General features: G+C 39.9%; 1 protein-coding gene across 1 annotated transcript in view; it reads left to right on the forward strand.

The window, feature by feature from the left end:
* Window positions 1-23,394, forward strand: part of Gns (glucosamine (N-acetyl)-6-sulfatase) — a 38,180-nt gene extending 14,786 nt beyond the window's left edge. The window contains exons 7-14 of the mRNA XM_005328696.5: window positions 461-543; window positions 1,736-1,854; window positions 4,710-4,813; window positions 11,507-11,608; window positions 14,559-14,666; window positions 16,228-16,338; window positions 17,688-17,848; window positions 20,804-23,394. Coding sequence (XP_005328753.1) covers window positions 461-543; window positions 1,736-1,854; window positions 4,710-4,813; window positions 11,507-11,608; window positions 14,559-14,666; window positions 16,228-16,338; window positions 17,688-17,848; window positions 20,804-20,882 — 867 coding nt within the window. The 3' untranslated portion in view covers window positions 20,883-23,394. The remainder of the gene's footprint in view (window positions 1-460; window positions 544-1,735; window positions 1,855-4,709; window positions 4,814-11,506; window positions 11,609-14,558; window positions 14,667-16,227; window positions 16,339-17,687; window positions 17,849-20,803) is intronic.
* The last annotated feature ends 2,025 nt before the right edge of the window (window positions 23,395-25,419 follow it).

Below are 25,419 nucleotides of genomic sequence, written 5' to 3' on the forward strand. Positions count from 1 at the left end.
GAAGTTTTAAGAAACTGCTGTGATAGGATTTTCCCTAAGGATCTTGGGCACAAAAATTGAGGGCAATGGAATGATAATTCATTAGGCAAAACTTAGAGAAAGGCAAAATTAATATTTACCCATTTATAATTACAGTAGACATAGGATTGAGGTTATAAATTTAATCCCATGTTAGCTAATGGTTTCCCAATGATGTTCACTAAAGTCTCTTAATGTTGCTGACAAAGGAGCTAAGGCATTTTATAATTTGATAGGTGGTGGGAAGCTGAAGAATGAGTGATGGAGTTAATCTGAGAAATTTCCTCTTTAGGAGTACAGGAGAAGGGAGAGAGTCTGACATTAAATAGTTTCAGTTAACTTCTTTTCCCTAAAGGATGAAATGATCCTTTTATCAACTTTACTGATGTAGTAGTTTAACTATGGTGACTTGGTGTTAACATTTTTTTCCTTCTAATTTTAGAACAAGCACTGGTTAATTAGACAAGCCAAGACTCCAATGACTAATTCTTCAATACAGTTTTTAGATAATGCATTTAGGAAAAGGTAAGGGCTGCTGCTTTCTTAGTTTGAGTAGTTTTAAGAATAAGTGTGCCACGTTATCTTCAAAACAAAAGAACAGGGAAACAAGTCTATGGGCAAGATGCTTTGGGGCATCTGCTACCTCAGAAGCAGGCAGATATACCTTTACATTCATGTGTACAAGGTAACCTATGGCCCCCAAGACTAATTAAATCATTGATTTTTTTAGGACTTATTAAAGAATATTGCAAATTTATTTATTTATTTATTTATTTTTTTAAAGAGAGAGTGAGAGAGGAGAGAGAGAGAGAGAGAGAGAATTTTTAATATTTTTTAGTTCTCGGTGGACACAACATCTTTGTTGGTATGTGGCGCTAAGAATCAAACCCGGGCCGCACGCATGTCAGGCAAGTGTTCCACCGCTTGAGCCACATCCCCAGCCCAGAATATTGCAAATTTAAACCATTTGCTTGAAATTTTTTTTTCCTGTTCCTAAAGGCAAAGTCACTTGGTGAGAAGTCAACCCAAACACTGAGCAAAATACTTATTTGCCTTTGCTGTTTGGAATTTTCAAGACATTCTAAGTCAGTTTTAAAGAATCTATTACTTAAGGTTTATTTTAGTTTAGACTAGAGGTTAGCAAACAACTTCTGTAGGGCCCGATAATAAGAATAGTAAATATTGTAGGTTTGTAGGCCATGTATTCTGTCAGAACTTCTCAGTTCTGCTGTTATAACATAAAAGCAGCCCTGGACAATATGTAAATGAGTGATTATGGCTGTGTTCCAATCACACTTAATAAAAAGGTAACTGTAGCCCATGGGCTATAGTTTGCCAGCCTCTAGTTTAGATGACTGAACAATGTTGAATAATATTTGAATTAATCTCTACTATTTGTTACTGAATTGAGAACTTTCCTTTCTGATTATCTCTTCTCATCACCAGTAGTTATAAAAGTAAAGCTAACTAGTTGTTAAAAGCTTCATTTATTTCTTTGGAAACATTTAACTTTAGAAAATTTCAGAACATAATTCATGTCAAGGTCTTTGCTATGGCAGGGTTTGGGGAATGGAGATTTGAGAATTGAGCATATAGGATGTTTTTGGTAGGTGCTGGTATTTTTGGTTTTACTTGTTTCTCTTCACCTCCCCCCGCCCCATATTGATTCTTGAGCCATTGCCCCAAAGTCCTTTTTCTACCCTTGGTTCACATCCAGGTGGCAAACCCTGCTCTCTGTTGATGACCTTGTTGAGAAGCTGGTCAAGAGATTGGAGTTCACTGGGGAGCTTAACAACACTTACATCTTTTATACCTCAGACAATGGCTATCACACAGGTAAGAGACGGATACTCCTTTTATCTTTTAGAACATGGGTTTCTACCCAGTAGAAAAAGTAGCCCAGGCAGGAATTCTAGTGTTGTATAGCTGTGGGCTTGCCAGAGCAAGGGTCTTGCCCTCGGGACCCTCTGGTTAGTGGGCTTGACATAGAGAAACTAGGTTTCTTGATTTATATGCTCAGTTAGGTAGTGGTCTAGGAGCCAGAGCAGAAAGAGCTTGATGGGACAGTGGCAGGCTTTATGGAAATTGAACTCAATTTTAAGAATAAGTAAAACTTAAAAAGTAGGAGTAAGACATTCTGGATAGGCAAACCAAGAGGTGATCTTTGCAGAGTACATTTTGTCTTGCTAAATTGTGGAATTCATTTGGGAGTAGTTTTTATTTTTTAAAACTGTAGAATGAGTTAGCTCCATGTCCTTGACTTTCATTCTTTCTGCTTGGATTCTCTGTGTGTTTGTGAGCACGCACTCACATATGCTGGGGATTGAATCCAAGGCCTTGCCTATTCTAGGCAGGTGTTCTACCCAGCCAATACTTGGACCTTCTGTAGTTTTAAAAAATAAATGTTTTGCCAGGTTCTGTGAGGCATGCCTGTAATCCCAGCAGCTGAGGAGGCTGAGGCAAGAGGATTGTGAGTTTAAAGCCAGCCTCAGCAACTTAGTGAGGGCCTAAGCAACTTAGTGAGACCCTGTTTCAAAATAAGAAAGGGCTAGGATAAAGAAGAATGAAGTTATGTCATTTGCCAGTAAATGGATGGAACTGGAGACTATGATGCTGAGTGAAATAAGCCAATCCCTAAAAACTAAAGGCAGAATGTTCCCTCTGATATGTGGATGCTAACACCCCACAAGGTGGGGGAGGGAAGAATAGAAGTTCATTGGATTAGACAAAGGGGAATGAAGTGAAGGGAGGGAGGATGGGAATAGGAAAAATAGTATAAAGAATCGGACATAACTTTCCTGTGTTCATGTATGAGTAAATGTTCAGTGTAACTATACATCATGTACAACTGCAAGAATGGGAAGTTATACTGCATGTATGTATAATATGTCAAAGTACACTACTGTCATGTATATCTAAAGAGAATTAAAAAAATCTTTAAAAAAGGGCAAGGGGGCCTGGGGTTGTGGCTCAAGGGTAGAGTGCTCACCTAGCATGTGCAAGGGACTAGGTTTGATCCTCAGCACCATGTAAAAATAAATAAGTAAAGGTATTATGTCCAACTACAACTAAAAATAAATAAAAAATAAAAAGGCTAGAGATGTGGCTCTGTGGCTAAGCACCCATGGGTTCCATCCCTGGCACAAAAATATTTTTGCTGGGCACAATGGCATGCATAGGTAATCCCGGCGATTGAGGAAGCTGAAGCCAGAGAATTGTAAGTTTGAGGCCAGGCTCAGCAGCTTAGTAAGATGGCCTCAAAATTTTAAAAAAAAGGGCTGAGAATGTAGCTCTGTTGTAGAATGCCCCAAGTTAAATTCCCAGTACCACAACAAATATTTGTTTCTGTCTATAAATTTCTACTTAAAAAGAATTAACCTGAACCTTGAACAGATTTAATATTATGTAAAATGTAGGCATTTAATATTATGAATAATTTAAAACACTCAGAATAGAGATTAATGGAGCTCTGGATGTGGTGGCACATGCCTGTAGTCCTAGCACTTGGAGGTTGAGGCAGGAGTATTGTAGCCCAGGAGTTTGTGGCCAGCCTGGGCAACATAGCAAGATGCTGTCTTTTGGAGGGTGGGGTAAGTATAGACTACTAAAATAACCCCCATTATCCAGCTTAGGTTTTTGGTTCCATGTGACTGTGCTTTTATATTTTCTTAACCCCCCATCATGGTATTTGTTTTTTGTAAGAATGTTTTGAAACAATTCCCAGACCCTGTGGTTCCACATATCAATATCTGATTATGCATTTGATTTATTATGTGTCATGATCCAAACAAGGTCCACACACCACCTTTTAGTTTTTAGATCTCCTAACTTTCACTTGCCACTTACTTACTGGATAAAGCAGGTCTCTCATCCTGTAGACTATCCCATTCTGGATTTGGCCACCATCTTGTAAGGCCTTCACTTACTCATATCTACTCAGCATTTCCTTTAGATTGGTAGTGAAATTGAAAGACCTGTTAGAAATTCTAACTTGTAAGTGTACTTCCTCAGTAGTGCTGCTGTATATTTTCTGTTGTGACATCATGAAACTCATAGTGTCTGGCTGCCCACTTTGGGGATGCTGGTGTTGACTTATGACTCAGGTGATTTCAGTCTGAGCTCTACCAGTGAATCCTTCTGACCCTGAGATTCCCATTGATGATGATTGCTTAAATCCATCATTCCCTCAAACACAAATTGTGAAATGTGGACTTCGTAATTCTGTCCTTTGCATTTACTTGCTGGACCTCTCCATATCAATTATTTGATTATCTTGGAACTGCAGTTTGTTCAGGAAAAGCAGGAGTACTTTTGTCCCTTTTCATTAGGCAGTATTTGGAGTAATCTCTCTTTTGCTGTGATCAAGTTGAATATCGTGCATAAATTTTTTATGTATTAGTGTTTTGGTCCTTTCCAGGGTTGGTTTGTTTTTTTGTTTGTTTTGGGCTCAATTTGTCCTAATGTAGACCAAGGAGTCCCTTGTAGTTACGTATTCAAAAGAGATGAACTCACTACTTTTCCTGTCATGTAATAAGAAAAACAGGCAAATTTAAGCTTTCTTTTAAGACACCAGAATTAGTAGAATTGTAGAATAGTATTTTCTGTATGTTCAATTGATTAAACAAATGAAAGAAAGTCAGAGCTACGAGTCTGTCTTGGCTCCATCTTTACTTTTTGCATTTTGTTTTCAGGACAGTTTTCTTTGCCAATAGACAAAAGACAACTGTATGAGTTTGATATCAAAGTTCCACTGTTGGTTCGAGGGCCTGGGATCAAAGCAAATCAGACAAGCAAGGTAGGTGCCTAACAAGCTGATGTGTATGGTTGGGGTAGGCAGTTGCCTGAGAAAATAAGGCTATTCCTTTTGAGAGGGGTGCTGGTGGGGTTCCTCCTGTAAGAATAAAGGCTGATCAGTGTTAAATCTTGTGTGTTTATGAGCCTTGGAAATAGAGATTCCTTTTTAAATTAAAAACAAACTCCCTGCCACTCTTTGGGTTTTGTTTGTTTTTTTTGTCTTTAAACCAGGGATTGAACCCAGAGACCCTTAACCACTAAGCCACATCCCCAACCCTTTTTATTTTGAGATAGGATCTCTCTAAGTTACTAAGTTTGTCCATGTACTTGTAATTCTCCTGCCTCAGTCTCCCAAGTTGCTTGGGATTACAGCTGTGTGCTACCATGCCTGGCTATTCAGTGTATTCTACCAGTACATGTCACAGCAGAGTGCATAGCTTTTGTCTGTCCTTTGAGACTAGATTTGCTTTGTCCTGAAGTGGTGATGACTTAACAGAAGGTGCTCAAAAAATTGACCTGAGATATTATGAAGAATGAATGGTACATGTTTGGGCAGCCTCCAGAAAAAGTCTTGTTGACTTACATGGTGTGGAATAGGGACCCGGCATCTGCATTTCTTTCCCTTTTAAGCTTACAGATGATTCTGAGAGGCAGCCTGATTTGGTGTACATTTTTTCATGGGGCAGAGCTCCTCAGGCTTTGCTATGTGTGTGAATGTCCTGGACATCTTGTTAAAATGCAGAGGGATCTTGTTTGCTATGATAGGGATTGAACTCAGGGCCTTGGCCATGGTAGAGAAGCACTCAAACACTGAGCTACACTCCCAACCCCTGAAATATGGGTTTCGATTCTGTGTTTCTGACCAGCTCGCATGATGTCTGCTGCTGGTTTGACCTCACTTTGAGTGTAAGATGGTAGAAAAAATTTTCTGAGAATTTCCTCTTTTCCATGTGGAACTCCCCCTTACTAATGCTTTTCTGCTTCTCTAGTTCTTTTTTTTTTTTTAAGCATTTTTTAATTGTAGATGGACACAATACTTTTATTTTATTTATATATATTTTTATGTAGTGCTGAGAATCAAATCAGTGCCTCACATGTGGTAGGCAAGTGCTCTACCCCTGAGCTACATACAATCCAGTGCTGCTTCCCTGGTTCTTGCATCTAGAACTATTGTAATGCAATACATTCTTCTCTTTATTTGATTTCAATGTCTTTTTCCATTGAAAAGGTACTTAGTCTTGGAAGATGGTGGGCGTCTTGATCGGAAACGCTTTCCTTCTGTTCTTAGGAGAAAACCAACATATGCTCTACCAGTTATGTCTTCTGTCCTTGTATCATGATTTCAGTCCCAGGTCTGTGAGATCGAAGAAAATAAGCAGATCCATGATTTCAGCTAAAATTGCAGAATGGGTTTCAAAATGGGCCAAACTTTCTGGTCTTATTAGTTACTTTAGTTTAATCTAGGGATTTAATGTTGTGTTTCACCATCTGTATCTTTCACTTATTTCCTTTTACAGTGCTCTTGATGCTTTTCTGTTAAAATTCTCTTCAAAGGGAAAATGGTTTTCACAAGTGGTCTCTGTGTTTTCTTCTGCTCTTAAGACCTACATTTCAAAAGCCAGTCCACTTTCCACTGCAGATTTCAGTTTCCTCTAAACAGGCCTCTCTTTCAAAGAAGATAGGCAAGTTGGGAAGGTTATTAAACCTTAAGTGTTTTATTCAGGGCTGGGATTGTGGTTCAACTGTAGAGCACTCACCCAGCATGCACAAGGCCCTGGGTTCAATCCTCAGTACCACATATAAATAAAATAAAGGTATTGTGTCCAACTACAACCAAAAAACAAATATTTTTTTAAAAAAATGTTTATTGAGGTTGGCATTTGGAGTTAATTGAGATCATGCCAACACTATACATTTCTGAGAAGTGGAGTTTCTAGGCCCACATAAAACCAGTGTGAGGAAGGAGGCCAAATGAGAACAGGATGAAGTGTCAGCCAGCTGCCTGTGGAACAGACCATTCCTTTTCAAGTTAACAGTGCAATCAAATGTTAAAAATCAGAAACTTCACCTTCTCTTTTTTTTTTTAAAGAGAGAGAAGAGAGAGAATTTTTTTCAATATTTATTTTTTTAGTTTTCGGCAGACACAACATCTTTGTATGTGGTGCTGAGGATTGATCTCAGGCTGCACGCATGCCAGGCGAGCGCGCTACCGCTTGAGCCACATCCCCAGCCCAGAAACTTCACCTTCTCTAAACAATCTAAACGAAGCCTGAATTTTAGGAAAACATTTCAATAGTATATTTATTGGATATTACATGTGTTTTATGTGAATCAACCCAGTTAAATTTCAGTCTTATTAGGATATGTATATGTACTGTTATACCCATTCTACAGATGAAGAAACTGAGGTACAGAAGTTAATTGCTTTGCCTATGATTGATCACACAGCTAAAAAAAAAGCAGAGTCCTGCGTTTGAACTCAATCGTTCTGGCTCCAGAGTCCATATTCTTAACAATTACACTATAGTTCAGTCAACAAGAATGTATTAAGTGTCTTCATACTCTGCTGGCACAGTACCCTAGAAAAGCCTCGAATGCAGCAAGGAGCAGTGAGGGAGGATTTCTTATTAAATGCTGGTGTCAGGGAGGACCCTGGACTTTAGCGAGAACAGTCAATGTATGTCTCTGAGGCATTTGAGCAGAGGCAGGTTGAAAAGTATGTAGTCACACAAGTTTGTAGAAAGAGCACGCTGAGAACAGTTAATGTGACTGCACAGATGTCAGGATAAGCAAGGCTTGTTCAAGGGACAAAAGGAAGCATTTATACTGAACTGCTTTCACTTCCTAAGTGCACCATCTCTCTCACCTCCTGTCCTTGGTATGACTGACTGCTCCTGTCTGGAATGCCTACTTCAGATCCCCTTCACCTGACCAACTTCCCTGTCCTTCAGGACCTTGGTCTACCCCACCCCAGGAAGTCACTTCAGACTCCTGCCCTTGGATGACATGGTGCCCCTTCTGTGGGTTTCCAGATGGTCCCACACTTAACACTCCCCACTGAAATTGTCTTTTTCACTCAAGGATGTCCTAGAGAAGAGGAACAATCCAAACTGAGTACCCATCCCTTAACAAACACTGGGCAGTATCCACATTAGTTGCATGAATTTTGCAGGTCATGTAGTAAGTGGCAGGACCAGAGCTGACAGTGAATCCATGTTTGTCACATTGCAGTGTTGACAGATGGAGTAGAAATGTGAAATGCCTCAGTTCTCATCCAGCTGAGGAGCGTCAGAGATATTGATCGTGTGTTGGCAGCAGTCATTTCAGTACCACTTGTTACACATGAGTGACACAGGGTTGTGCACTGTGCATGACAAGCTGAGCCATCACAGCCTGACAGCCTAAGCAGCTCACATTTAGCTGACTGGTGTCTCGGCTGTTTGACAGCAAGAGCAGGTGGTGTGTGGATGCCAGAGGTTGGCTGAAGTTTTCTCCACACCTAGGCATTAATATAGCTCTAGATTTGGTCATAGTTCCTCAAAAGGGTTTTTAGAAAGGAGAAGGCTAGTAGGAGAGCTAAAATCAGAGTGTGATCCAGGGGAACCTGAACTGGGAGTAAAGATTGCCCATTGGCTTTAAGACTTTGAACAAAATAAGCCTCACTTTCCCCTAGTTGTGAAATTGGGAGAATATTGTATCTCTGTTCTTGAGTGTTACGGGGTGATAGCCTGGCACCTTCCTCATTAGTGACAAATCCAGCTAGCACACCCCAGCATAATGGGAGAGTCTCTGATTTCTCATGTACTTATAGGACCTTTCACCAGATGAATCTAGAGTGCCTTCTGGCACGTTTTGAGGCCTTTTTTTATTCAGAGGGTTGAGGATGAAGAACATGTGGCATTCCCTTGTGGAGCAAAGGTGTGTGTACAGCGGGCAGACACTGAGGAGCTATACTCTTAGGGCAGGATCCACCCACTTTCTAAATGCTGCCATCCAGGGAGCATCTCAGAATTTCAGGAAACTTCTTTTTGGTCGCTCTGTGTGAATTGTTTAACATCAGAGCTTCAGTTTCTGTCGGGCAAACTGGATGTGTCCTCCTGAGATCCCATCACCTTGTTTTTTTCAGTAATTAAAAATGCTTTCATTCTTCTAGAGTTGAGATATCAACACGTGATATCCCTGGATTTCGTGCTGCAGGGGTTTCTAGGGCTTCTGTTTGATCAGAATATCTATGTATTTGAATCCTAAGAACCCCAAATAAACTGAGAAATTATGATATGAAATAATTTACTTTGGTGTTGGAAAAGCTTTTTATGTTCTGATCTATAAATGAGTGTTTTAAAATTTATACTTAAAGACCATGTAATAAAAGCAATACCATTCTAGAAACTTGGAACCCTAATATTTCAAGAGTCATTACCATGGTGGTAATGAAATCTGTTCTAATACTTGGTTGTTTAAAATTAAAAGGTTGGTATAATTTTCTCTGGAATTCTTTATTGGTACTTGATGCTCCTTCTACAAACATAGTATGCACATCTTGAAACTATCTCTGCTTCTTAGGCAGAATCTAAGAACATTTATCCTCCATATTTAGGCAAGAAAAAAGTCTCCTGAGATAATGTGTTTGTGAAACTCGTGCCAAATCTTATTGATCCCTGATTTATACTAGAACTCACAGGTCTTTCTCTCTATTGAGCAAAATACCAGTAGAAAAATGTCTCCCATCATATAGCTGCTGGCTCTTGAGGCAATTTTTGACTAGACTTACACAAACACGATTTTATATTTCTGTGGATGGGGTGGTGTTTTTTTCCCCCCTAGTGGTACTGGGGATTGAACCCAGGGATTAGCACATGCTAAGCAATCCCTCTACCAGAGAGCTACTGGGGAGTCCTCTTTTTTTTTTTTTTCCCCTAGAGTAGGACTCACTAAGTTACTAAGGCTAGCCTCAAACTTGACATTATCCTGCCTCAGCCTCCCAAAAGGCTGGGATTACAGATGTGTGGCACCACCCCTGGCTCTGTCTGTGGGTTTTATTATTTTGGTGATTACCCTTTTCCTTATAAAACTGCCTTGGAGATGTTAGTAATGTCTCTGGAATTGGCTTCACTTATTCATTCTGTGACTCTCTGGAGATCAGGTCTCCATTTGTTTCTCTCCTGCTGTGATCTCCCCAATATTTACACCCAGACTTACTGGCTGGGTTCTAACCTGCTCAGTTTGCCTCAGGGATTTAGACTAGGAAAATTATCTCTAACAGTGGGTCTTATGCAGTCCCTGGAGACTCTCTCTGAGGTTTTTTTTTTTTTTTTCCCCTCAGTGACTTATGGATTATCTTTCCTTGAATTGTCTCTACTGAATGGTAATTTCTGACAGGTGCAGAAGGAAGCTAATTGATTCAGAGCCAGGATATGTATCCCTTGCCTTCTGAGAGCCATCCTGGCTGAGAGGAAACCTGACCCCTGAATAACAATGTTCTGAAGATGTTTTCTTGCCTTTCATCTTACTTTCAGTTTTGTTTTCACATTTAAAGTGGAAGGATTTGTTTTTCTTTCTTTTTTTTTTTTTTTTTGATCTCCCTGTTCTTCTCAATAATTTCAAAAACATTTCTTTTTAGCAAGATAGTTCTCCCAGTTAAAACTGTTATCTTTGTTCTTATATTTTATTTCTCCATCTGTAAAATGGGGGAAGTACTACATACTGAGATTCTGGTAAGGAATAAATAAGAATAAAGATTAAACATCTGGCACAGACTAGGTGCTCACTAAGCATTAGTTCCCCCCTCCTTGCCCGTGCTTTGCTTCCTGGGTTCTTGCCATCCTAAGGCTTTTCCCAGACTGTGACCAGGTGACCTCTAGGCATCCAAGTAGGCTCTGAATAGGCTTGGTTTGAAACAAATGTAGAGTCTCATTAAATTTCTTTATATTCCTTATCTGTTGAAATAGTAATTTTTAAATATATTGGTTAAATATGTACACAATGAAATTTGTCTATTTCATTTAAAGGCAGTTATTTTAAATATATGGTCTCTACTGTATCTATATTGGAATATGCTGGTTTAGGTCCTGTAGAAGCATTGTAAACAGAAGAAAAATACTCCTAATAAGGCAAGGTATAAATGCAAGACATTGGTCTTTAATTTCTAGAATATTTTAAAATATCTATTTTATGCTATGTGAGGAAACTTTCGTTGATACATTGTTGGGAGTAATTTCCTGAAGCCTTCAAAGCCTATGTTTTAGCTATGTTGCCAACTTTGAAAAACTATGAGATGGGCTAATAATTCTCAATGGTGGCAAGCATTCGACCTTTGAGATATTTAAAAATGTGAAGTCCAATTTGGTGAACCAATCTGAATAATCAAGTTGGAAAACACTTTATATAAATCCAAGACTCATAACTCATACAAGGCAATTTCAAAGGAGTTTTAAATGTTTTGATCAATTAGAGTCTGGGTAAAATAGATTTATAATTTCTCAGAAGCATGTATTACAACCCTCATAAGGGCTTTGTGTTTTGTTAATTTGAATATATGAAATTGTAAGATCAAAGAAACAATGGTCTGTACAGAAGTTAAGAGTGAGTAGTAGTTGTTGTCTCAGGTGGGTTGTCAGGAGAGAGCCTTAATATAGATAGAAAAGGAAGACAGGACCAATTGCATACTAGACTGTTGTTTTCCGTGTTTTTACAGATGCTCGTTGCCAACATTGACTTGGGTCCTACTATTTTGGACATTGCTGGCTACAACCTAAATAAGACACAGATGGATGGGATGTCCTTATTGCCCATCTTGGTAAGTATAAAGCCCTAACTCAATCATGAACCAAAACCAAACTAAAGTCAAGGTTATATAAAGACTTAAGCTAAATCTCAAAGCTGTTGCATTTGCAAGGACAGAGAATGGGATTTTTCTGATCTCATAGTGCAAGTTTTCTTAAGGAAAAGGCTGACTGGACCACATGTAAACATTAGCATACTCTATCTTCCTTTTCCCCACCTCTCCTAAAAGCCACCATAAACAAAGTTAAAATAGGTGACAAATTGAAAAAGTATTTGCAATGTATATGAAAAAGGGTAATTAGTCTAATGATTTCTTAGAAAGCAAAGATTAATACCCGAGTAGAAAAATGGGCAAAAAAAAAAAAGTGATTCACAGAAGAATTAGAAGTTGCCAAAGTAAATGCAGAAATATTACTTCAGTGCTGATCAAAGAATTGCTTTACTGAAAGAGGCCTTTATCACCTTCAAACTGGCAAAGATTAAAAAGATTATTATCCAGTATTTGCACAACTCTGAAAACTTGAAAACTGCACATACACGACTCACAGAGGTGTAAGTAGTCTAACCTACCAGGAAGCTAGTTTTAACAGGACATATGGCTTCAGAATGCATGCATGTAGCAATTACATTTGAGAAATTAGTCTAAGGAAACAAATCCGTTTGAGAAGTCTTAGAGTACCTGCTGTGCCTGCCACTGTATGGGTCTATTATATATGAAAGTAACTTGCAGTATTAATAGAGTGAAGCTGAAAACCCAAATACCCAGTAGGGAACTGGGAAAATTGTGCACAGTTAAAAATACAGAACATTAAAACAACACTAAATGATGTACATCTGTGCACTGACTTGGAAGGTTGTCACATACCACAAGGAGAAAAGGACAATTCACAACATCTCTTCCCCTGTAAAAGTATATGGTTATGTTCAAGCACAAAGAAGTTTGGAAGGGTCAACACTAATGTGGTTTAGTCATCATGATTGTTCTCTCTTAACCATAAAATTATTGGTGACTTTTAATTCATTTATCTGAGTGTTAATTAGGCAGTATATGATTGATCCAAAAGCCTGCATGTAACTCACTGAAGTGCAAAACACAAAAGACCCCTATAAGCTATCACCCCACTTCAGAACTCAGTTTTACTGGGGCTTAGTGGCAGGGCACCTGCCTAGCATGCACAAGACCTTGGTTTCAATCCCAGCACCACCAACAAACAAATCCCCCCAATATTATCAATACTGCTGCTCTTCCCCATCTCTTGCCTGCCCACGAGGGTGGTTATTCTCCTGAATTTCGTGGTTATTCTCGTGCTCTCATTTTTTATAGCTAGCATGTAGGTTTCCCTGAACAACATAATTAGTTTGGGTCTTGTTTTGAGCTCTAAAAATGATAGTGTACTGGGTACATGCTGGGGCTATTAAAAATTCATTGTTATTGATTGATCCATGTTGTTCACAGCTGCTGAATATTGTTTACACACATCACAACTTAGATATCTTTTTTCTGTCAATCAGTGGGCGCTTATTTAATTTTGTATGAACAGTATCTGTCAATGTTCTTGGACATATCTCCCAGTGACCGTGTATATATGTGCACCAAGGTTACAGGAACTGTGCATGTTCATTTGTGCAAATTTCACCAAATGAATTTCAAAATGTTCCCACCAGCATGTATGAGAATTCCCTTTGCTCTGTATAAAACTCGAGTAAAATTTTGCCAAGTGGTATTTGGTCTTACTGTGCAATTTATTTGTTAATGAGGTGAATCATTAATAGCTTAATTTGTATATCATACAATTTACTCATCTAAAGGGTACAGTTCAGTAGTTTTCAGTATATTCATGGAGTTGTACAACCATCTCCATAATCTAATTTTTGGAATATTTTTATCATCCCAGAAAGAAACCCCCAAATACATTAACAGTCATTCCTCCATTGTATATATCTATACTGGACATGTCTCATAAATGGAATCATAATGTGTGGCTTCTTGTGACTGGCTGTTTTCACTGAGCATATTTTCAAGGATCATCTGCACTGTATGATCCTTTTATTTCTAATATTCCATTGTATGAATATACTATTCCTCCCACTTGGCAAATGTACCACCTTTTACTTATCCATTTTTCAGAGACATTTAGACTGTACTTTTCCATTTTGGGGCTATTTTAAATAATACTGTTACGAACAATTTGTATACAAGATTTTGTGTGGACCCATGTTTTCATTTCTGGGTAATTCTGTAGAAGTAGAAATTCCTGGGTCATTTGGTAACTATGTCTAACTCTTTGAGGCACTTACCAGACTTTACCAAAGGTGCACATCGTTCTACATATATTTTCACCAGCAGTGTCTGAGGGTTCCAATTTCTCTACATCCTCACCAGCACTTGTGTTTTTTATTGAAGTGGATGTAAAGTGGTATCTCATTGTGGGTTTGATTTGCATTTCAGTTTTTCTGCTTCCACCCTGTGTGCTTTGGAAGCAAAACTTGCTCTTGTTCTAGCTGCTGCTTTCCTTCCATACCAATAATGTGCTGTGCAAAGGAGTTCATGTACATGTTGTAGCTTTATTCTGAGGAACTCTGAACTTACTCTAGTCCCAAGCATACCAGCCCTGTTTGTTTCTTTCTTGTGTTTGTATTAGGTTGTGAGTACCTTGGTATAAGCTTAGAACAATTCTTATATGGAGTGTATGAACAGTTATTGATGATGATCTGGACTTTGAGCAACTTGCACTGGACTTGATGCTAGCTTAGCTACTTCGTTGGTTTCTATTCCTGACCTGCTTCACAGTAGTAGTCTCGGAAAGAGACTATTCAAAGCATTTGACTGTCACTCCTTTTAGTTACTGAATGAGCAGTCCAATTAGTTATGACTCTAAGTCCCTTTTGGCAGTAGTGTAAAAACTGTTCTTTATCATAGTCTGTATGCCTCACGGAAAGCACCTCTGCTCTTTTTTTTCTAGAGAGGTATCAGTAATTTGACCTGGCGGTCAGATGTCTTGGTAGAATATCAAGGAGAAGGTCAGAATGTCACGGACCCAACATGTCCTTCCCTGAGTCCCGGAGTGTCTGTGAGTAGTAACTTGTGTTGGCCTCGACAGCTTTCTCACAGTGCAGCAAGGTACTTGCTTAGGGGTACAAGTATGGGAAACCTTCATATGAATGCTACTCCCTGGTCACCCGACCGTGGGAAATTTGTAGGTTGACAAAGGTAAATCTGGTAATCCTGAAATTGATGCTGCCAACCTATCACCAGAATGTGCACTTTGAATTCTTCCACTCTGTGCAACAAATGCATGTATCTGCCCTATTTTCTGACAGTGCCCTTTCATTGTTTTCCTGCCCCTCTAAATAGCAATATATATTGGGCTGGGGATGTGGCTCAAGTGGTAGCGCGCTCGCCTGGCATGCGGGCAGCTTGGGTTCGATCCTCAGCACCACATACAAACAAAGATGTTGTGTCCGCTGATAACTAAAAAATAAATATTAAAATTCTCTTTCTCTCTCTCTCCCTCTCTTTAAATAAGTAAATAAATAAATAAATAGCAGTATATAATCAGTGACTTCTGACAAGTGGGGTTCTCCCCTGTAAATATGCCATCATGAGTGTTTTGCACTGGTGACAACCAGACAGGTCATAAAGGTAACTGATAGATGTGCTGGAGAATGGGAACTAGGCTTCCATTTGGAGTTGGCTCCCCTGATGCCAAGTTTGGGACACAGTAAAGGGCTAACAACAAGTGGAATGACAGAGTCTGTGGAATATGTGAAGTAAGCCAGAGGAGGGCTGGGGCTCGGGCTCAATGGTACATGTGAGGCACTGGGTTTGATCATCAGCACCACATAAATGAGATAAAGGTATTGTGTCCATCTACAACTAAAAACTAAATATTTTTTAAAAGCCAGTTACGTCACATTTTGGTGACAAGAATGCTCATAAATGATTTACCTGCAAATATTGCCACAAAGTTCATTTTAGCTACTTTTTCTCTATAGGATAGTAGTCCTTTGAAGTGACTCTGTTGGGTGTTTCTTCTCCTTGCCAACCTGTACATTTAACAGGTGCTTATTACAACTAATTCTTCTCAGGAGGTTAGCAGACAAGAGATGCAAACAGATTCTTTTTTTTTTTTTTTTAAGAGAAAGAATTTTTAAATATTTTTTAGTTTTCTGTGGACACAACATCTTATTTTATTTTTATGTGGTGCTGAGGATCGAACCCAGCACCACGCGCATGCCAGGCAAGCACAGTACCGCTTGAGCCACATCCCCAGCCCCAACACAATTCTTTAAGTCAGCCATTAGTAAGGAACAGAGCCTTGCATCTGGTTTTTTTTTTTTTAATATTTAATTTTAGTTGTAGTTGGACACAATACCTTTATTTTATTTAATTATATGTGGTCTGAGGATCAAACCCAGGGCCTTGCAAGTGCTAGGCAAGCGCTCTACCACTGAGCCACAACCGCAGCCCTTTGCATTTGTTTTTTACTTATTGGAGTCTCTGCAGAAGGTTTCCTCATTTCTGCCAAATTCCATGTCTGGCTTTAGCTAACTGAGTTGTTCCTGTAGGCAACTAGGTTGTTGTTACCATGGAAGAACGATCTTCGTTTAACTTCTTAAATATTCCTACAGCAATGCTTCCCAGACTGTGTTTGTGAAGATGCTTATAACAACACCTATGCTTGTGTAAGGACAATGTCAGCATTATGGAATTTACAGTACTGCGAGTTTGATGACCAAGAGGTAAGAGGGACTTCACCTATACCTCCCCCAACCTTTGTCTATTGCTAGTGCTTTATTGGTTAGATGTGGTGGCATAAGAGTAATTCCAAGCGTGCCTTCTAGGGAAGATGTGTTTCCTAGCACTACATAAATGAAAGAAAGGTATTTCACTTAGTGTGTCCTTCAGTTAAGGAAAATTCCACACAGCCATGTTTTGCTTGTCACTGTGATCTTTCTAAATGGGTTTTTTCCACTCACACCACCCCTCAGACATAGTTCACTTTTTTAGAATGATTCACACCTGGTCCCTTCTTAAAAGTAGTTGGGGCAAAAGTGAAGCACTTCAACTTCTGTGGCAGTGAGAGGCATTAGCCTTTCCTAGAAAATTGATAGCAACTGATATATTCAAAAACTCCTGTTCCCACCACAGCACAGTCCAGTGCTCATCAAATAGAGTGGGTACAAAGACCCAGGAGCTCTATCCTTGGAAGAAGTGAGTTTTTTGGCCAGCCTGAAGAATCACATGGGCTGCGGTCCCTGTGAGCGCATTCTGCTTATTAGCGCACATGCCCTTGCTGCGTCTGGTACTCCACAGAGTAGTGGTTCCTCTGTATCTCAGAAATTGTGCTTGCTGCTCCACATGGAGCTCAAAAGCATGGTGGACAACAAGGGTGTCCCTCCAACTCAGTTCCTGTTCCTCCCTTCCCAACAGTGTTCATCAAGTTTTGATAATTATAAATGATAGTCTGAGGATAGCTACTGGGAGCTGATGTAGGCAACCTATCATTTGACTCCAATTTGGAGAACAGCATACAGGTTAGAGGGGGAAGTACTAATCCTAGTTATGTCTAATGTTGGAAATAACGAGTATTGTATCTTTCCCCAGTTGGTGTTATAAATGGGGAAAATTGAATAGCTTAAATTAAGGCACTTTTCATACCCATTCTTATTTGAATCTCAAAATTCTAAGGCAGAAATAAGCCTTCCAATGTTAACTCTCACTCCTGTAGTTTCATTATGAAGTCTTGTTTCGGAGGGCCTGCCATTGAGGGCCCTGCCTTCTGTTCTTCAGTTATCAAGAGTAACTGGTTTCCTCTTACTGCCCTGTCCTGACTGCCTGAAGGCATTGGGGTGCAGGTAGTCCCTTTCCAGCTCAAGCTATAGACTCAAAGCCATGGACACCCAGCACAGATGCACCATTGTCATAAGTACACAGTTGGGCTCCTTAAGGATCTTGAGGCCAGATGCTGTTATATTGGGTGTTGGGTTTTTGTCTGTGTTCTCCCTTCCCATTTAGAAATAATTCACGTTTGGAATAGTTCCTTGATTGTAACCCTTTTTTCTTTCCACCATTCTTTCATTTCATCTAGGTGTTTGTAGAAGTCTATAATCTGACTGCAGACCCAGACCAAATCACTAACATTGCTAAAAGTATAGACCCAGAGCTTCTAGGAAAGATGAACTATCGGTTGATGATGTTACAGTCCTGTTCTGGGCCAACCTGTCGCACTCCAGGGGTTTTTGACCCTGGGTAAGTTTCCTCTGTCTTCACTTTGCCAGGTTGTCTCTAGTGATCATGCTGTTATAGAAGACAGGGAGTCCTATGGGTCCTTTCTGCATTGACCACAAGCCTTTCTGTTGGAGAGGGAATACTATCTTCATATTGCCTCACCCTGTTGTGCTGGGAAAATAAGCCGTTTGAGACACTTTGGCTCTCCACTGCCCTGGGTGCATGGACACCCTTCTCCTGCCCCAGGCTCTTCCTTTTGTCCTGCTGCTGTGATTCTTGTCATGGTACCACTTGGTTGTACTGGTGGCAAGTAGGGCTTAAGTAAGCTCTGACCCAGTGCTGTCCTGTTCCTAGGCTTTCCAAGAGTGTATGCCTTCACCACTTTTCTCAGAAACCCCAACTATAGTAACTTGAATGTTATATTTTAAGCATGCGAAGATAGGTTTAAATCAAATATTGAAATGTAAGTCCATTTCCAAAAATGAATACAAAGATGATTTTCACCTGCCCAGATTTGTTGTTCCTCCTCTCCTGTTACACAGTGCCTAGTCAGTAGGACACAAGGCATCAAACACCAGGCATTTAAGCTGCCTATGACAAGAAGGATCCACTTTATGCTTAAAGGGTATGAAGTTTTAAAACTGTAACCAGGAATGGATTATTTCAGTTCTTACACCCTTGATTGTAAGACAGCAGCGAGGTCCTAAGTTGATGGAAAATTGTAACTGTTTAGCCATCTTCATATCAAATTTTATTTTCAGTCCAAATGAGAAGAATGTATGTCAAAGAGTAGAGAAACTGGATTATAGACTGTTTATTAAAGAAATATATCTAGGGCTGGGGATGTGGCTCAAGCGGTAGCGCGCTCGCCTGGCATGCATGCGGCCCGGGTTCGATCCTCAGCACCACATACAAACAAAGATGTTGTGTCTGCCAATAACTGAAAAATAAATATTAAAAAAATCTCTCTTAAAAAAATAAAGAGACCTTGAGTTTGTTACAGCACATTTAAAAAAAAAAAAAAAAGGAAATATATCTAAGTATTGCATATATAGCCAAAGAGATTCTAGCACACTAAAACTAGATAACAGGGCTGGGGGTGGGGAAGTAGCTCAGTGTCAGAGCACTTGCCTAGCATGTATGTGGCACTGGGTTAGGTCCCCAGCATCACAAAAAAAAAAAAAAAAAACAATAGAAACCTAGATAACAATGTATACCAGTGTCAAAACCAAATTGTGTTCCATAAATGTGTATAATTATAAGTTGATCAAAACAATTTTCAAATACAACAATTCAAAATAAGAATCAGAATTTTAAAAAGCTAGATGACAATATAAAGAAATTATATTTATCAGTTTATCATTTGCACTAAATTACTTCTTAATATAGATACCTATTAGTGCAATGATTGGCCAAGCACTTTGCCCTCCCAGCTCTGGTTGTGGGTTGTTTTTTGTTTTTAAACTTTTATTAGTTGTTGATGGACCTTGATTTGTTTGTTTATTTGTGGTGCTGAGAATTGAACCCAGTGCCTCACACATGCCAGGCAAGCACTCCACCCCTAAGCCACAATCCCAGCCCCCAGCTTTGGTCTTCTGAAATGGGACGTTCAGTCTCTAAAAAGCACAGGGCTTTGGGGTGGCTTGTGTTGATTTTGCAATTTCCAACGGTTATTTAGGTCACAGTATATCAAACTAGATGCCAATGAGTCCCTTGGCTGCTAGAATGTAGACCTTCCATGTCCACATCCGATAGGCCAGTGCAAGGCAGATGTGGGAGCTACCTTCTTTCTTCTGATTATCTGTTTAACTATAACCAATTGTCTTACTTACATGGTTGAAGTTTGTGACTCAAGTTTTAGATGCTAGTTTTGCTGAGCTGTTGTTTGCCTGAGCTGCCTTAAACTCCACTGATTTTCTGTTTTAAATTCATTAGCCCTGATTACTATTTCCTACTAAATACTAAAGCTGAATGGTTGGTATGTGGCCTGCAGTCCCCCAAAAAATGTATTATCTGATCCTTTACAAATGTGTTGACCAACCACTGCTCTAAAATAATTTATCCTACAAGATAGGAAGTAAGAGTTGAGTTCAATATTACTTCCAGCCTGCACACCTAAAATCTTCCTGGCCAATGCATATTCTTTATTCAGCATTCATTCTACCTTTCCCCTGGAGTGGTAAAATTGGTTTTTGTTTTTTGTGTGTGCCATACATTTGGCATGAATACTATTTTTTTTGGCGGGGGGGGGGGGGGGGGCAGAGATCATCTAAATTGTGAGCCAGATTCAAACACGTCTCAGCTGCACACTTGTGCTCTTCTGTGTCTGTATGTCTTAACTATCAAACAGGAGAGGGCTTTGAAACTGCTAGCAGAGCTTTCAGCCAGGGTTAGGCTCTTCTCTTCCATCTGGCTGCTTTATACCTCAGAGATCACCCCTCCTCCCTCAAGGGGGAAAAAAAAAAAAATTTGTTACCTTCTGGCACCATTTAAGATTAACCTTCTGCTTTTTCTCCCCTCAATTTATACCATATGATCTTAGGCTTGCTGGCTTGGGATGGGAAGTTTTTGTTTTTGTGGTGCTAGGGATTGAACACAGTCTCACACATGGTAGGCAAGTGGTCTACCACCGAGCTACATCCCTACCCCTTCTTAAAAATTTTTGAAACATGGTCTAAGTCATTGAGGCTGGCCTCAAACTTGTGATCTTCCTGCCTCAGCCTCCAAGTACCTGAAATTACAGGCGTGCACCACTGCACTCAGCAGAAGTGGGTTGTTTTTGTTGTTTTTGTTTACCATGAAATGTTCTTAACTATTAAGTCCTCGTCTCTTTTACTACAGACTTTCTCATGAGAGTCCCTTCTGGTGATTTTGTTTTCTTTTACATCCCTTTCTAACCTTTCTGATGAATAACATTCTGAGGAAATAGTGTTTAGCTAAAAGCTCATGCGACAATTCTTCTTTTATCATCCCCAGATACAGGTTTGACCCTCGTCTCATGTTCAGCAATCATGGCAGTGTCAGGATGCGAAGGTTCTCAAAACATCCTCTTTAGCGACCATGCCCAGCCTCAAGTGGGATCCCTTCACAACTCCTCCTGATGAAGTGACTGTAGTAGGTGTCTGTAGCTCATCTTTGAGACCATGCCTGGAAAAGCTCTGGACTGGTTCTAAGTCCTATTTGAAAAGCAACCCAATCAGCTGACTTCCTCGTGCAATGTGTTAAACTGTGAATTCTGCCCATAGGTCAGGAGTGGCTACCCTTGTCTCTTTCCCCAGATGATAAGGAACACTCCTGAATCTTTGTTCTCACCATGTCCTTCCTGTCCTGGGGCCACAGTTCTTGATTATCCTCATGTGGTCAGAGTCTGAATGTGTAAATCCATTCAGATAGGGAAAAAGTATGAAAACCTTTTGGTTTATGACTTGACCTAAATTCAAAGGACCTGCACACACTTCAAACTGCGCACCTCACTGTCAAAAATACTAACATCACATGGCTTGAAGAATAACCCTCAGCTGAATCATCAGATTATAGAACAGGTACCATTGTTTCAAAATAAGTAGATAATGTTGTATATAAAATCCATCACAGTGTGATAAGGTGGCAAATTTAAAACATGTCAACCAAGTTGTTTCTTTGGAATTCTGGGTTAGTGCTACATTGAGATAGGGCAGTAAGCTGTGGTAAAGGCTAATTCCAGGTCCCTCTTGAGGGTGACAGCCACCTGCTTTCCAGTGGCTAACCATGTGGAGTACCAGTCAGCACTAGCAGTATTGAGGAAATGCCTCTTGAGATTTCTGCCTCTAAACTGTCAAGGTACACAGTTGGGGAAGGTTGTGTTTCTGAGTTCCTTCTGTAGACCAGGCTCTTGGGTCAACAGGGTGAAGGGCCAAACTTGGGAGGAAGCAAGTGCCTGTCCCACAGGGAGCCTAACTACTCAGTGCCACATATGAAGTTGTTTGGACTCTATTTTGCTGTCGTTATTTTCTGTCATTTGTTTTAGATGTAAAAATGCCCAGTAGTTGATGCAAACTAAAGTAGCATCAACTGCTTTATTCTACCTTCTTCTCTTTCAGATAGGTTCTTCCTGAGTTTCTGGAATCTTTTATTACTTATCAAAATCAGATTTTTAGGTTTCACTGCTTAGAAAACACATATGTTTTGTTTCTTGGCTTGAAAACCAGTTCTGTTTCTAATGTTTTCTTCAAGAAGGCTGATTATAGGTGGGACAGTAAGGGAGGAAGAGCTGTGGTTTATAACCTGTTCAACTCAGGCAGTAAGTGATTTTAGCTTTATTTAAGGCCTGTCGAGCTTTAAGCACTTCTTAAGACATGGCCGTAGTTAACTTTTCTATCAGAACTCCAGATAGCCATGTTGGGTTAGTAGCCATTGGATTTTTCCTTTTACCTCAAGTGACCCCAGCAACTGTGGTGGTACCTAGAGGTGAATAGGCCGATGAAATGAACACCTCTGCTATGAATGCTTTAGAGAAAATTTTTAAAATAAGTGTAACTAAAAGCAACTATAATGTTGAATGTGGGTATTGACTTTATTCTCCACTTTGATTCTTATTCGTCAACTTTGACATTAATGAAAGTTGACCATAGTTATTCCCAAATAAAAAGAAACCAACTCTTACCAGGTCTTGGACTGTGATGTCATATTATTCAGTTTATGATGCTGGTTCCTGAAAGCAGGTGGAGTCTTAAGAGTGACACGAGTCAGCTGCCAGCAGCGTCTCTGCCACACTGGTCTTGCGTCCAGCTGACGTGTCTGGGTGTGGGATGTGGTAAGGCCTTCCCTGTACCTTTTTTAGTTTGGGGATCTTTCCTAGCTAACCTTAAAATAGATCTGTTTCTAGCCTAACGGACTGCAGGGCGCACTGCTGCTTTCAGAATGTTTTTGTACAAGGGACCCACTTGCAAGAGGCTTGCCTTGTTCTTAACTGTACTGATTTGGATTTTGATTATTTTCCCTTTTAAGGTCAGGTTCATGTCTGTTGGTACCCTGCAGAGTAGAGGACTGTAAAACCACTGGGAATGAACAGAGCCTTTGGAATGAAGAGATTTTTGCCTTACAACATTTCCTATTATAAAGTTCTCCCTCATATAATTTCAAAGCAGGGAATACATTGAGTATCTTTGAATTGACAAACGGTGCTTTTGGAAACATATTTTAATTGAGGACACTAGGGTTTTTGTACAAAATAGTAATGATAGCCATAGAAGTTACACCTTAATCTGTGAGAAATGTTCTTAAATTTATTTTTAAGTATTAAGGATTAGTGCTTTTCAAATGAAAGCTAACTTGTCCCAGGATCCTTAAGAGAAAGCAGAGGGGACTTCAACTGATCCACCAATGGAATTAGATGGGTATATTTAGGTTCTTTAGATTTACTACTTTGTTCCCACTGGATTTTTGTAAACTCCCTATTTGCATCATCTGTTCCTGGAGGTTACTTGGCCCTGGCTCTCTGTCATCAGTCATTTCACTTAGAAAGTGCCCTTCAAAGGACCCTGTTCACTGCTGCACTTTTCAACAAATTAAAATTTATTTCTGTTCTAGTGGGACTGTGTCCTTTGTTTTAGTCCACAAGTAGTAATTGACAAGCTATTTTTATTCTTGATGCTGTTTGTTTTAACCACTTTCCTTATAGCAAAAAATGGGACATTTCCTCAACAGATTATAGTCTCTGCCTGGATAGCTCTTATGCACCTGATTTCCTAGTGATTGCCAAGCCTGAATGAAGCACTACGTAGCCACGGAGAAAATCTTTCCTGATCATTTACAACTTTGGAGGGGTTAAAAAAATAATCTAGGCTAGCTTTCAGGTAGGTAGATGACGCTCACCTTCAGAGGTACTTTGCCTTGTCTACAGACTTGTGGCCCACTGTCCTAATGAATGACTTCAAGGGATCAACAACCTTTTTCTTAAAGGGAGAGACAGGTGATACTTTAGGCTTGTGGGCCATGTGTGTCTATCACACTCTGCTCTTATAGCACAGATGTAGCCCTAGATGATACATAAATGTGTGTGTTCCAATAAAACTGTAGAAACAACCCCAGACTCAGCAAGTTGCCTCATCCCAGCAATTCTAAAGACCAAGTAGAAAATAAGATGTTAGAGTACACCCAGAGAGTTGCTAGATTACCAGAAAAACGGGTGACTTGAGCATATCACAATGTCAGAGTTAGAAGGGTCTGGGATTTGATTTTATGTGGTGCTGAGGATCTAACCCAGTGAGTGCCTCACAGGTGCTAGGTGAACACTCTACCACTGGGCCACAACCCCAGCCCCTATGATTTGATTTTGATCCTTACAAGCTAACTGGTTAGTCTGTTGTTTCATGGATGCTGGTGTTGGAAGTCAACCTAGGCATCTCATAGAGACAAAGGACTCATCAGCATGAGCCTGTCAGTTCACTCTTGTCCCCTAGCCCATGGGTGTGATGCAAAGGGCCCAACTTGTGAATACCTGCACAGCACTGGGTTTTGTTACAGGAAAGGAACACTGAGCTTGGAGAACCTGTTCTCCAACATGCCTTTCTTTGCCCCAAAAGACCACCACCACTTCATCCTCAAAGCTGCTCTCTGCGATCACAATTCTGAATAAAAATTCTGACCTTGCAATCTTTTGCATACCCCCAGCAACAGTACTTGGGCCCCACAGTAAATCATCTCTCCCAACAACTCCCAGCTGTTAATAGCAGGGGCTCACCTAGCTGGATGTTGCCCCTTCCCTGTCTACAAATCAAGCTAACAGTAGCACTAGGATATAAATACTTAGATGTGATTTTTTTTCTCCCCACCCTGGACTTAAGTCTTAGCCTTAAGGCTAAGAAAATCTAATGAAGAATGAGCACTGACCTATTAGATTCCAAGACAGGAGATATTAAAACTTAAAGCAATTAAGAAGAAAAACAAAGTTGAACGGCCAGGTCAGACTTGTTTTTGAGAGCAACCCACTCTGACCTTTGTCTAAATACTGGAGAAAAGGTGAAGAGCCTTTAATCAGTAACCAAGTAGTAAAACAAGTTAGCATAAGGCACTCATAAAATTGCTAAATTACCACCATAAAAATAGGAAATTTAGTTAACATCTTAATGTAAAGCCATCAGCAAGGAGAATGTTCACACACATTAAAATGAGGACAAGCACAGACTACTAGACCATCTTTCTAACCCACCTATTCACACCAACACTGTACCTGCCCCATAGCACCAAGCTCCCTATAGACTTGGTTACATCTCTCTGCCACCTGTGGATTTAAAGGGCTGGTCATGTGCATACGCCGAAATCTGTTGAAGCAACAGCCAACAAGCAGAACCCAAAGGACATAAGCACTGTCCAAGACCTCTACTGCTGGCCTAGCAATCACTACATAAAATGAGATTCAGCTGTGGGATATGGGAGCTAAATTTTGGAGTACCACAGAGTAGGTAGAGGACAGTTTTCAATCAGTTTTTAAGTGGAAGATTCGTGACCACCTGCCTGTGAAACCTGATATCCACATATGTCCTCTTGGCCTGCAGCTCTGCTGATGAAAGGTCCTCAGAGGATGGAGGTATAAAAGGTGCTTCTAATTACTA

The sequence above is a fragment of the Ictidomys tridecemlineatus genome, chromosome 6 (assembly GCF_052094955.1).
Source record: "Ictidomys tridecemlineatus isolate mIctTri1 chromosome 6, mIctTri1.hap1, whole genome shotgun sequence".
Classification (NCBI taxonomy): Eukaryota; Metazoa; Chordata; class Mammalia; order Rodentia; family Sciuridae; genus Ictidomys; species Ictidomys tridecemlineatus.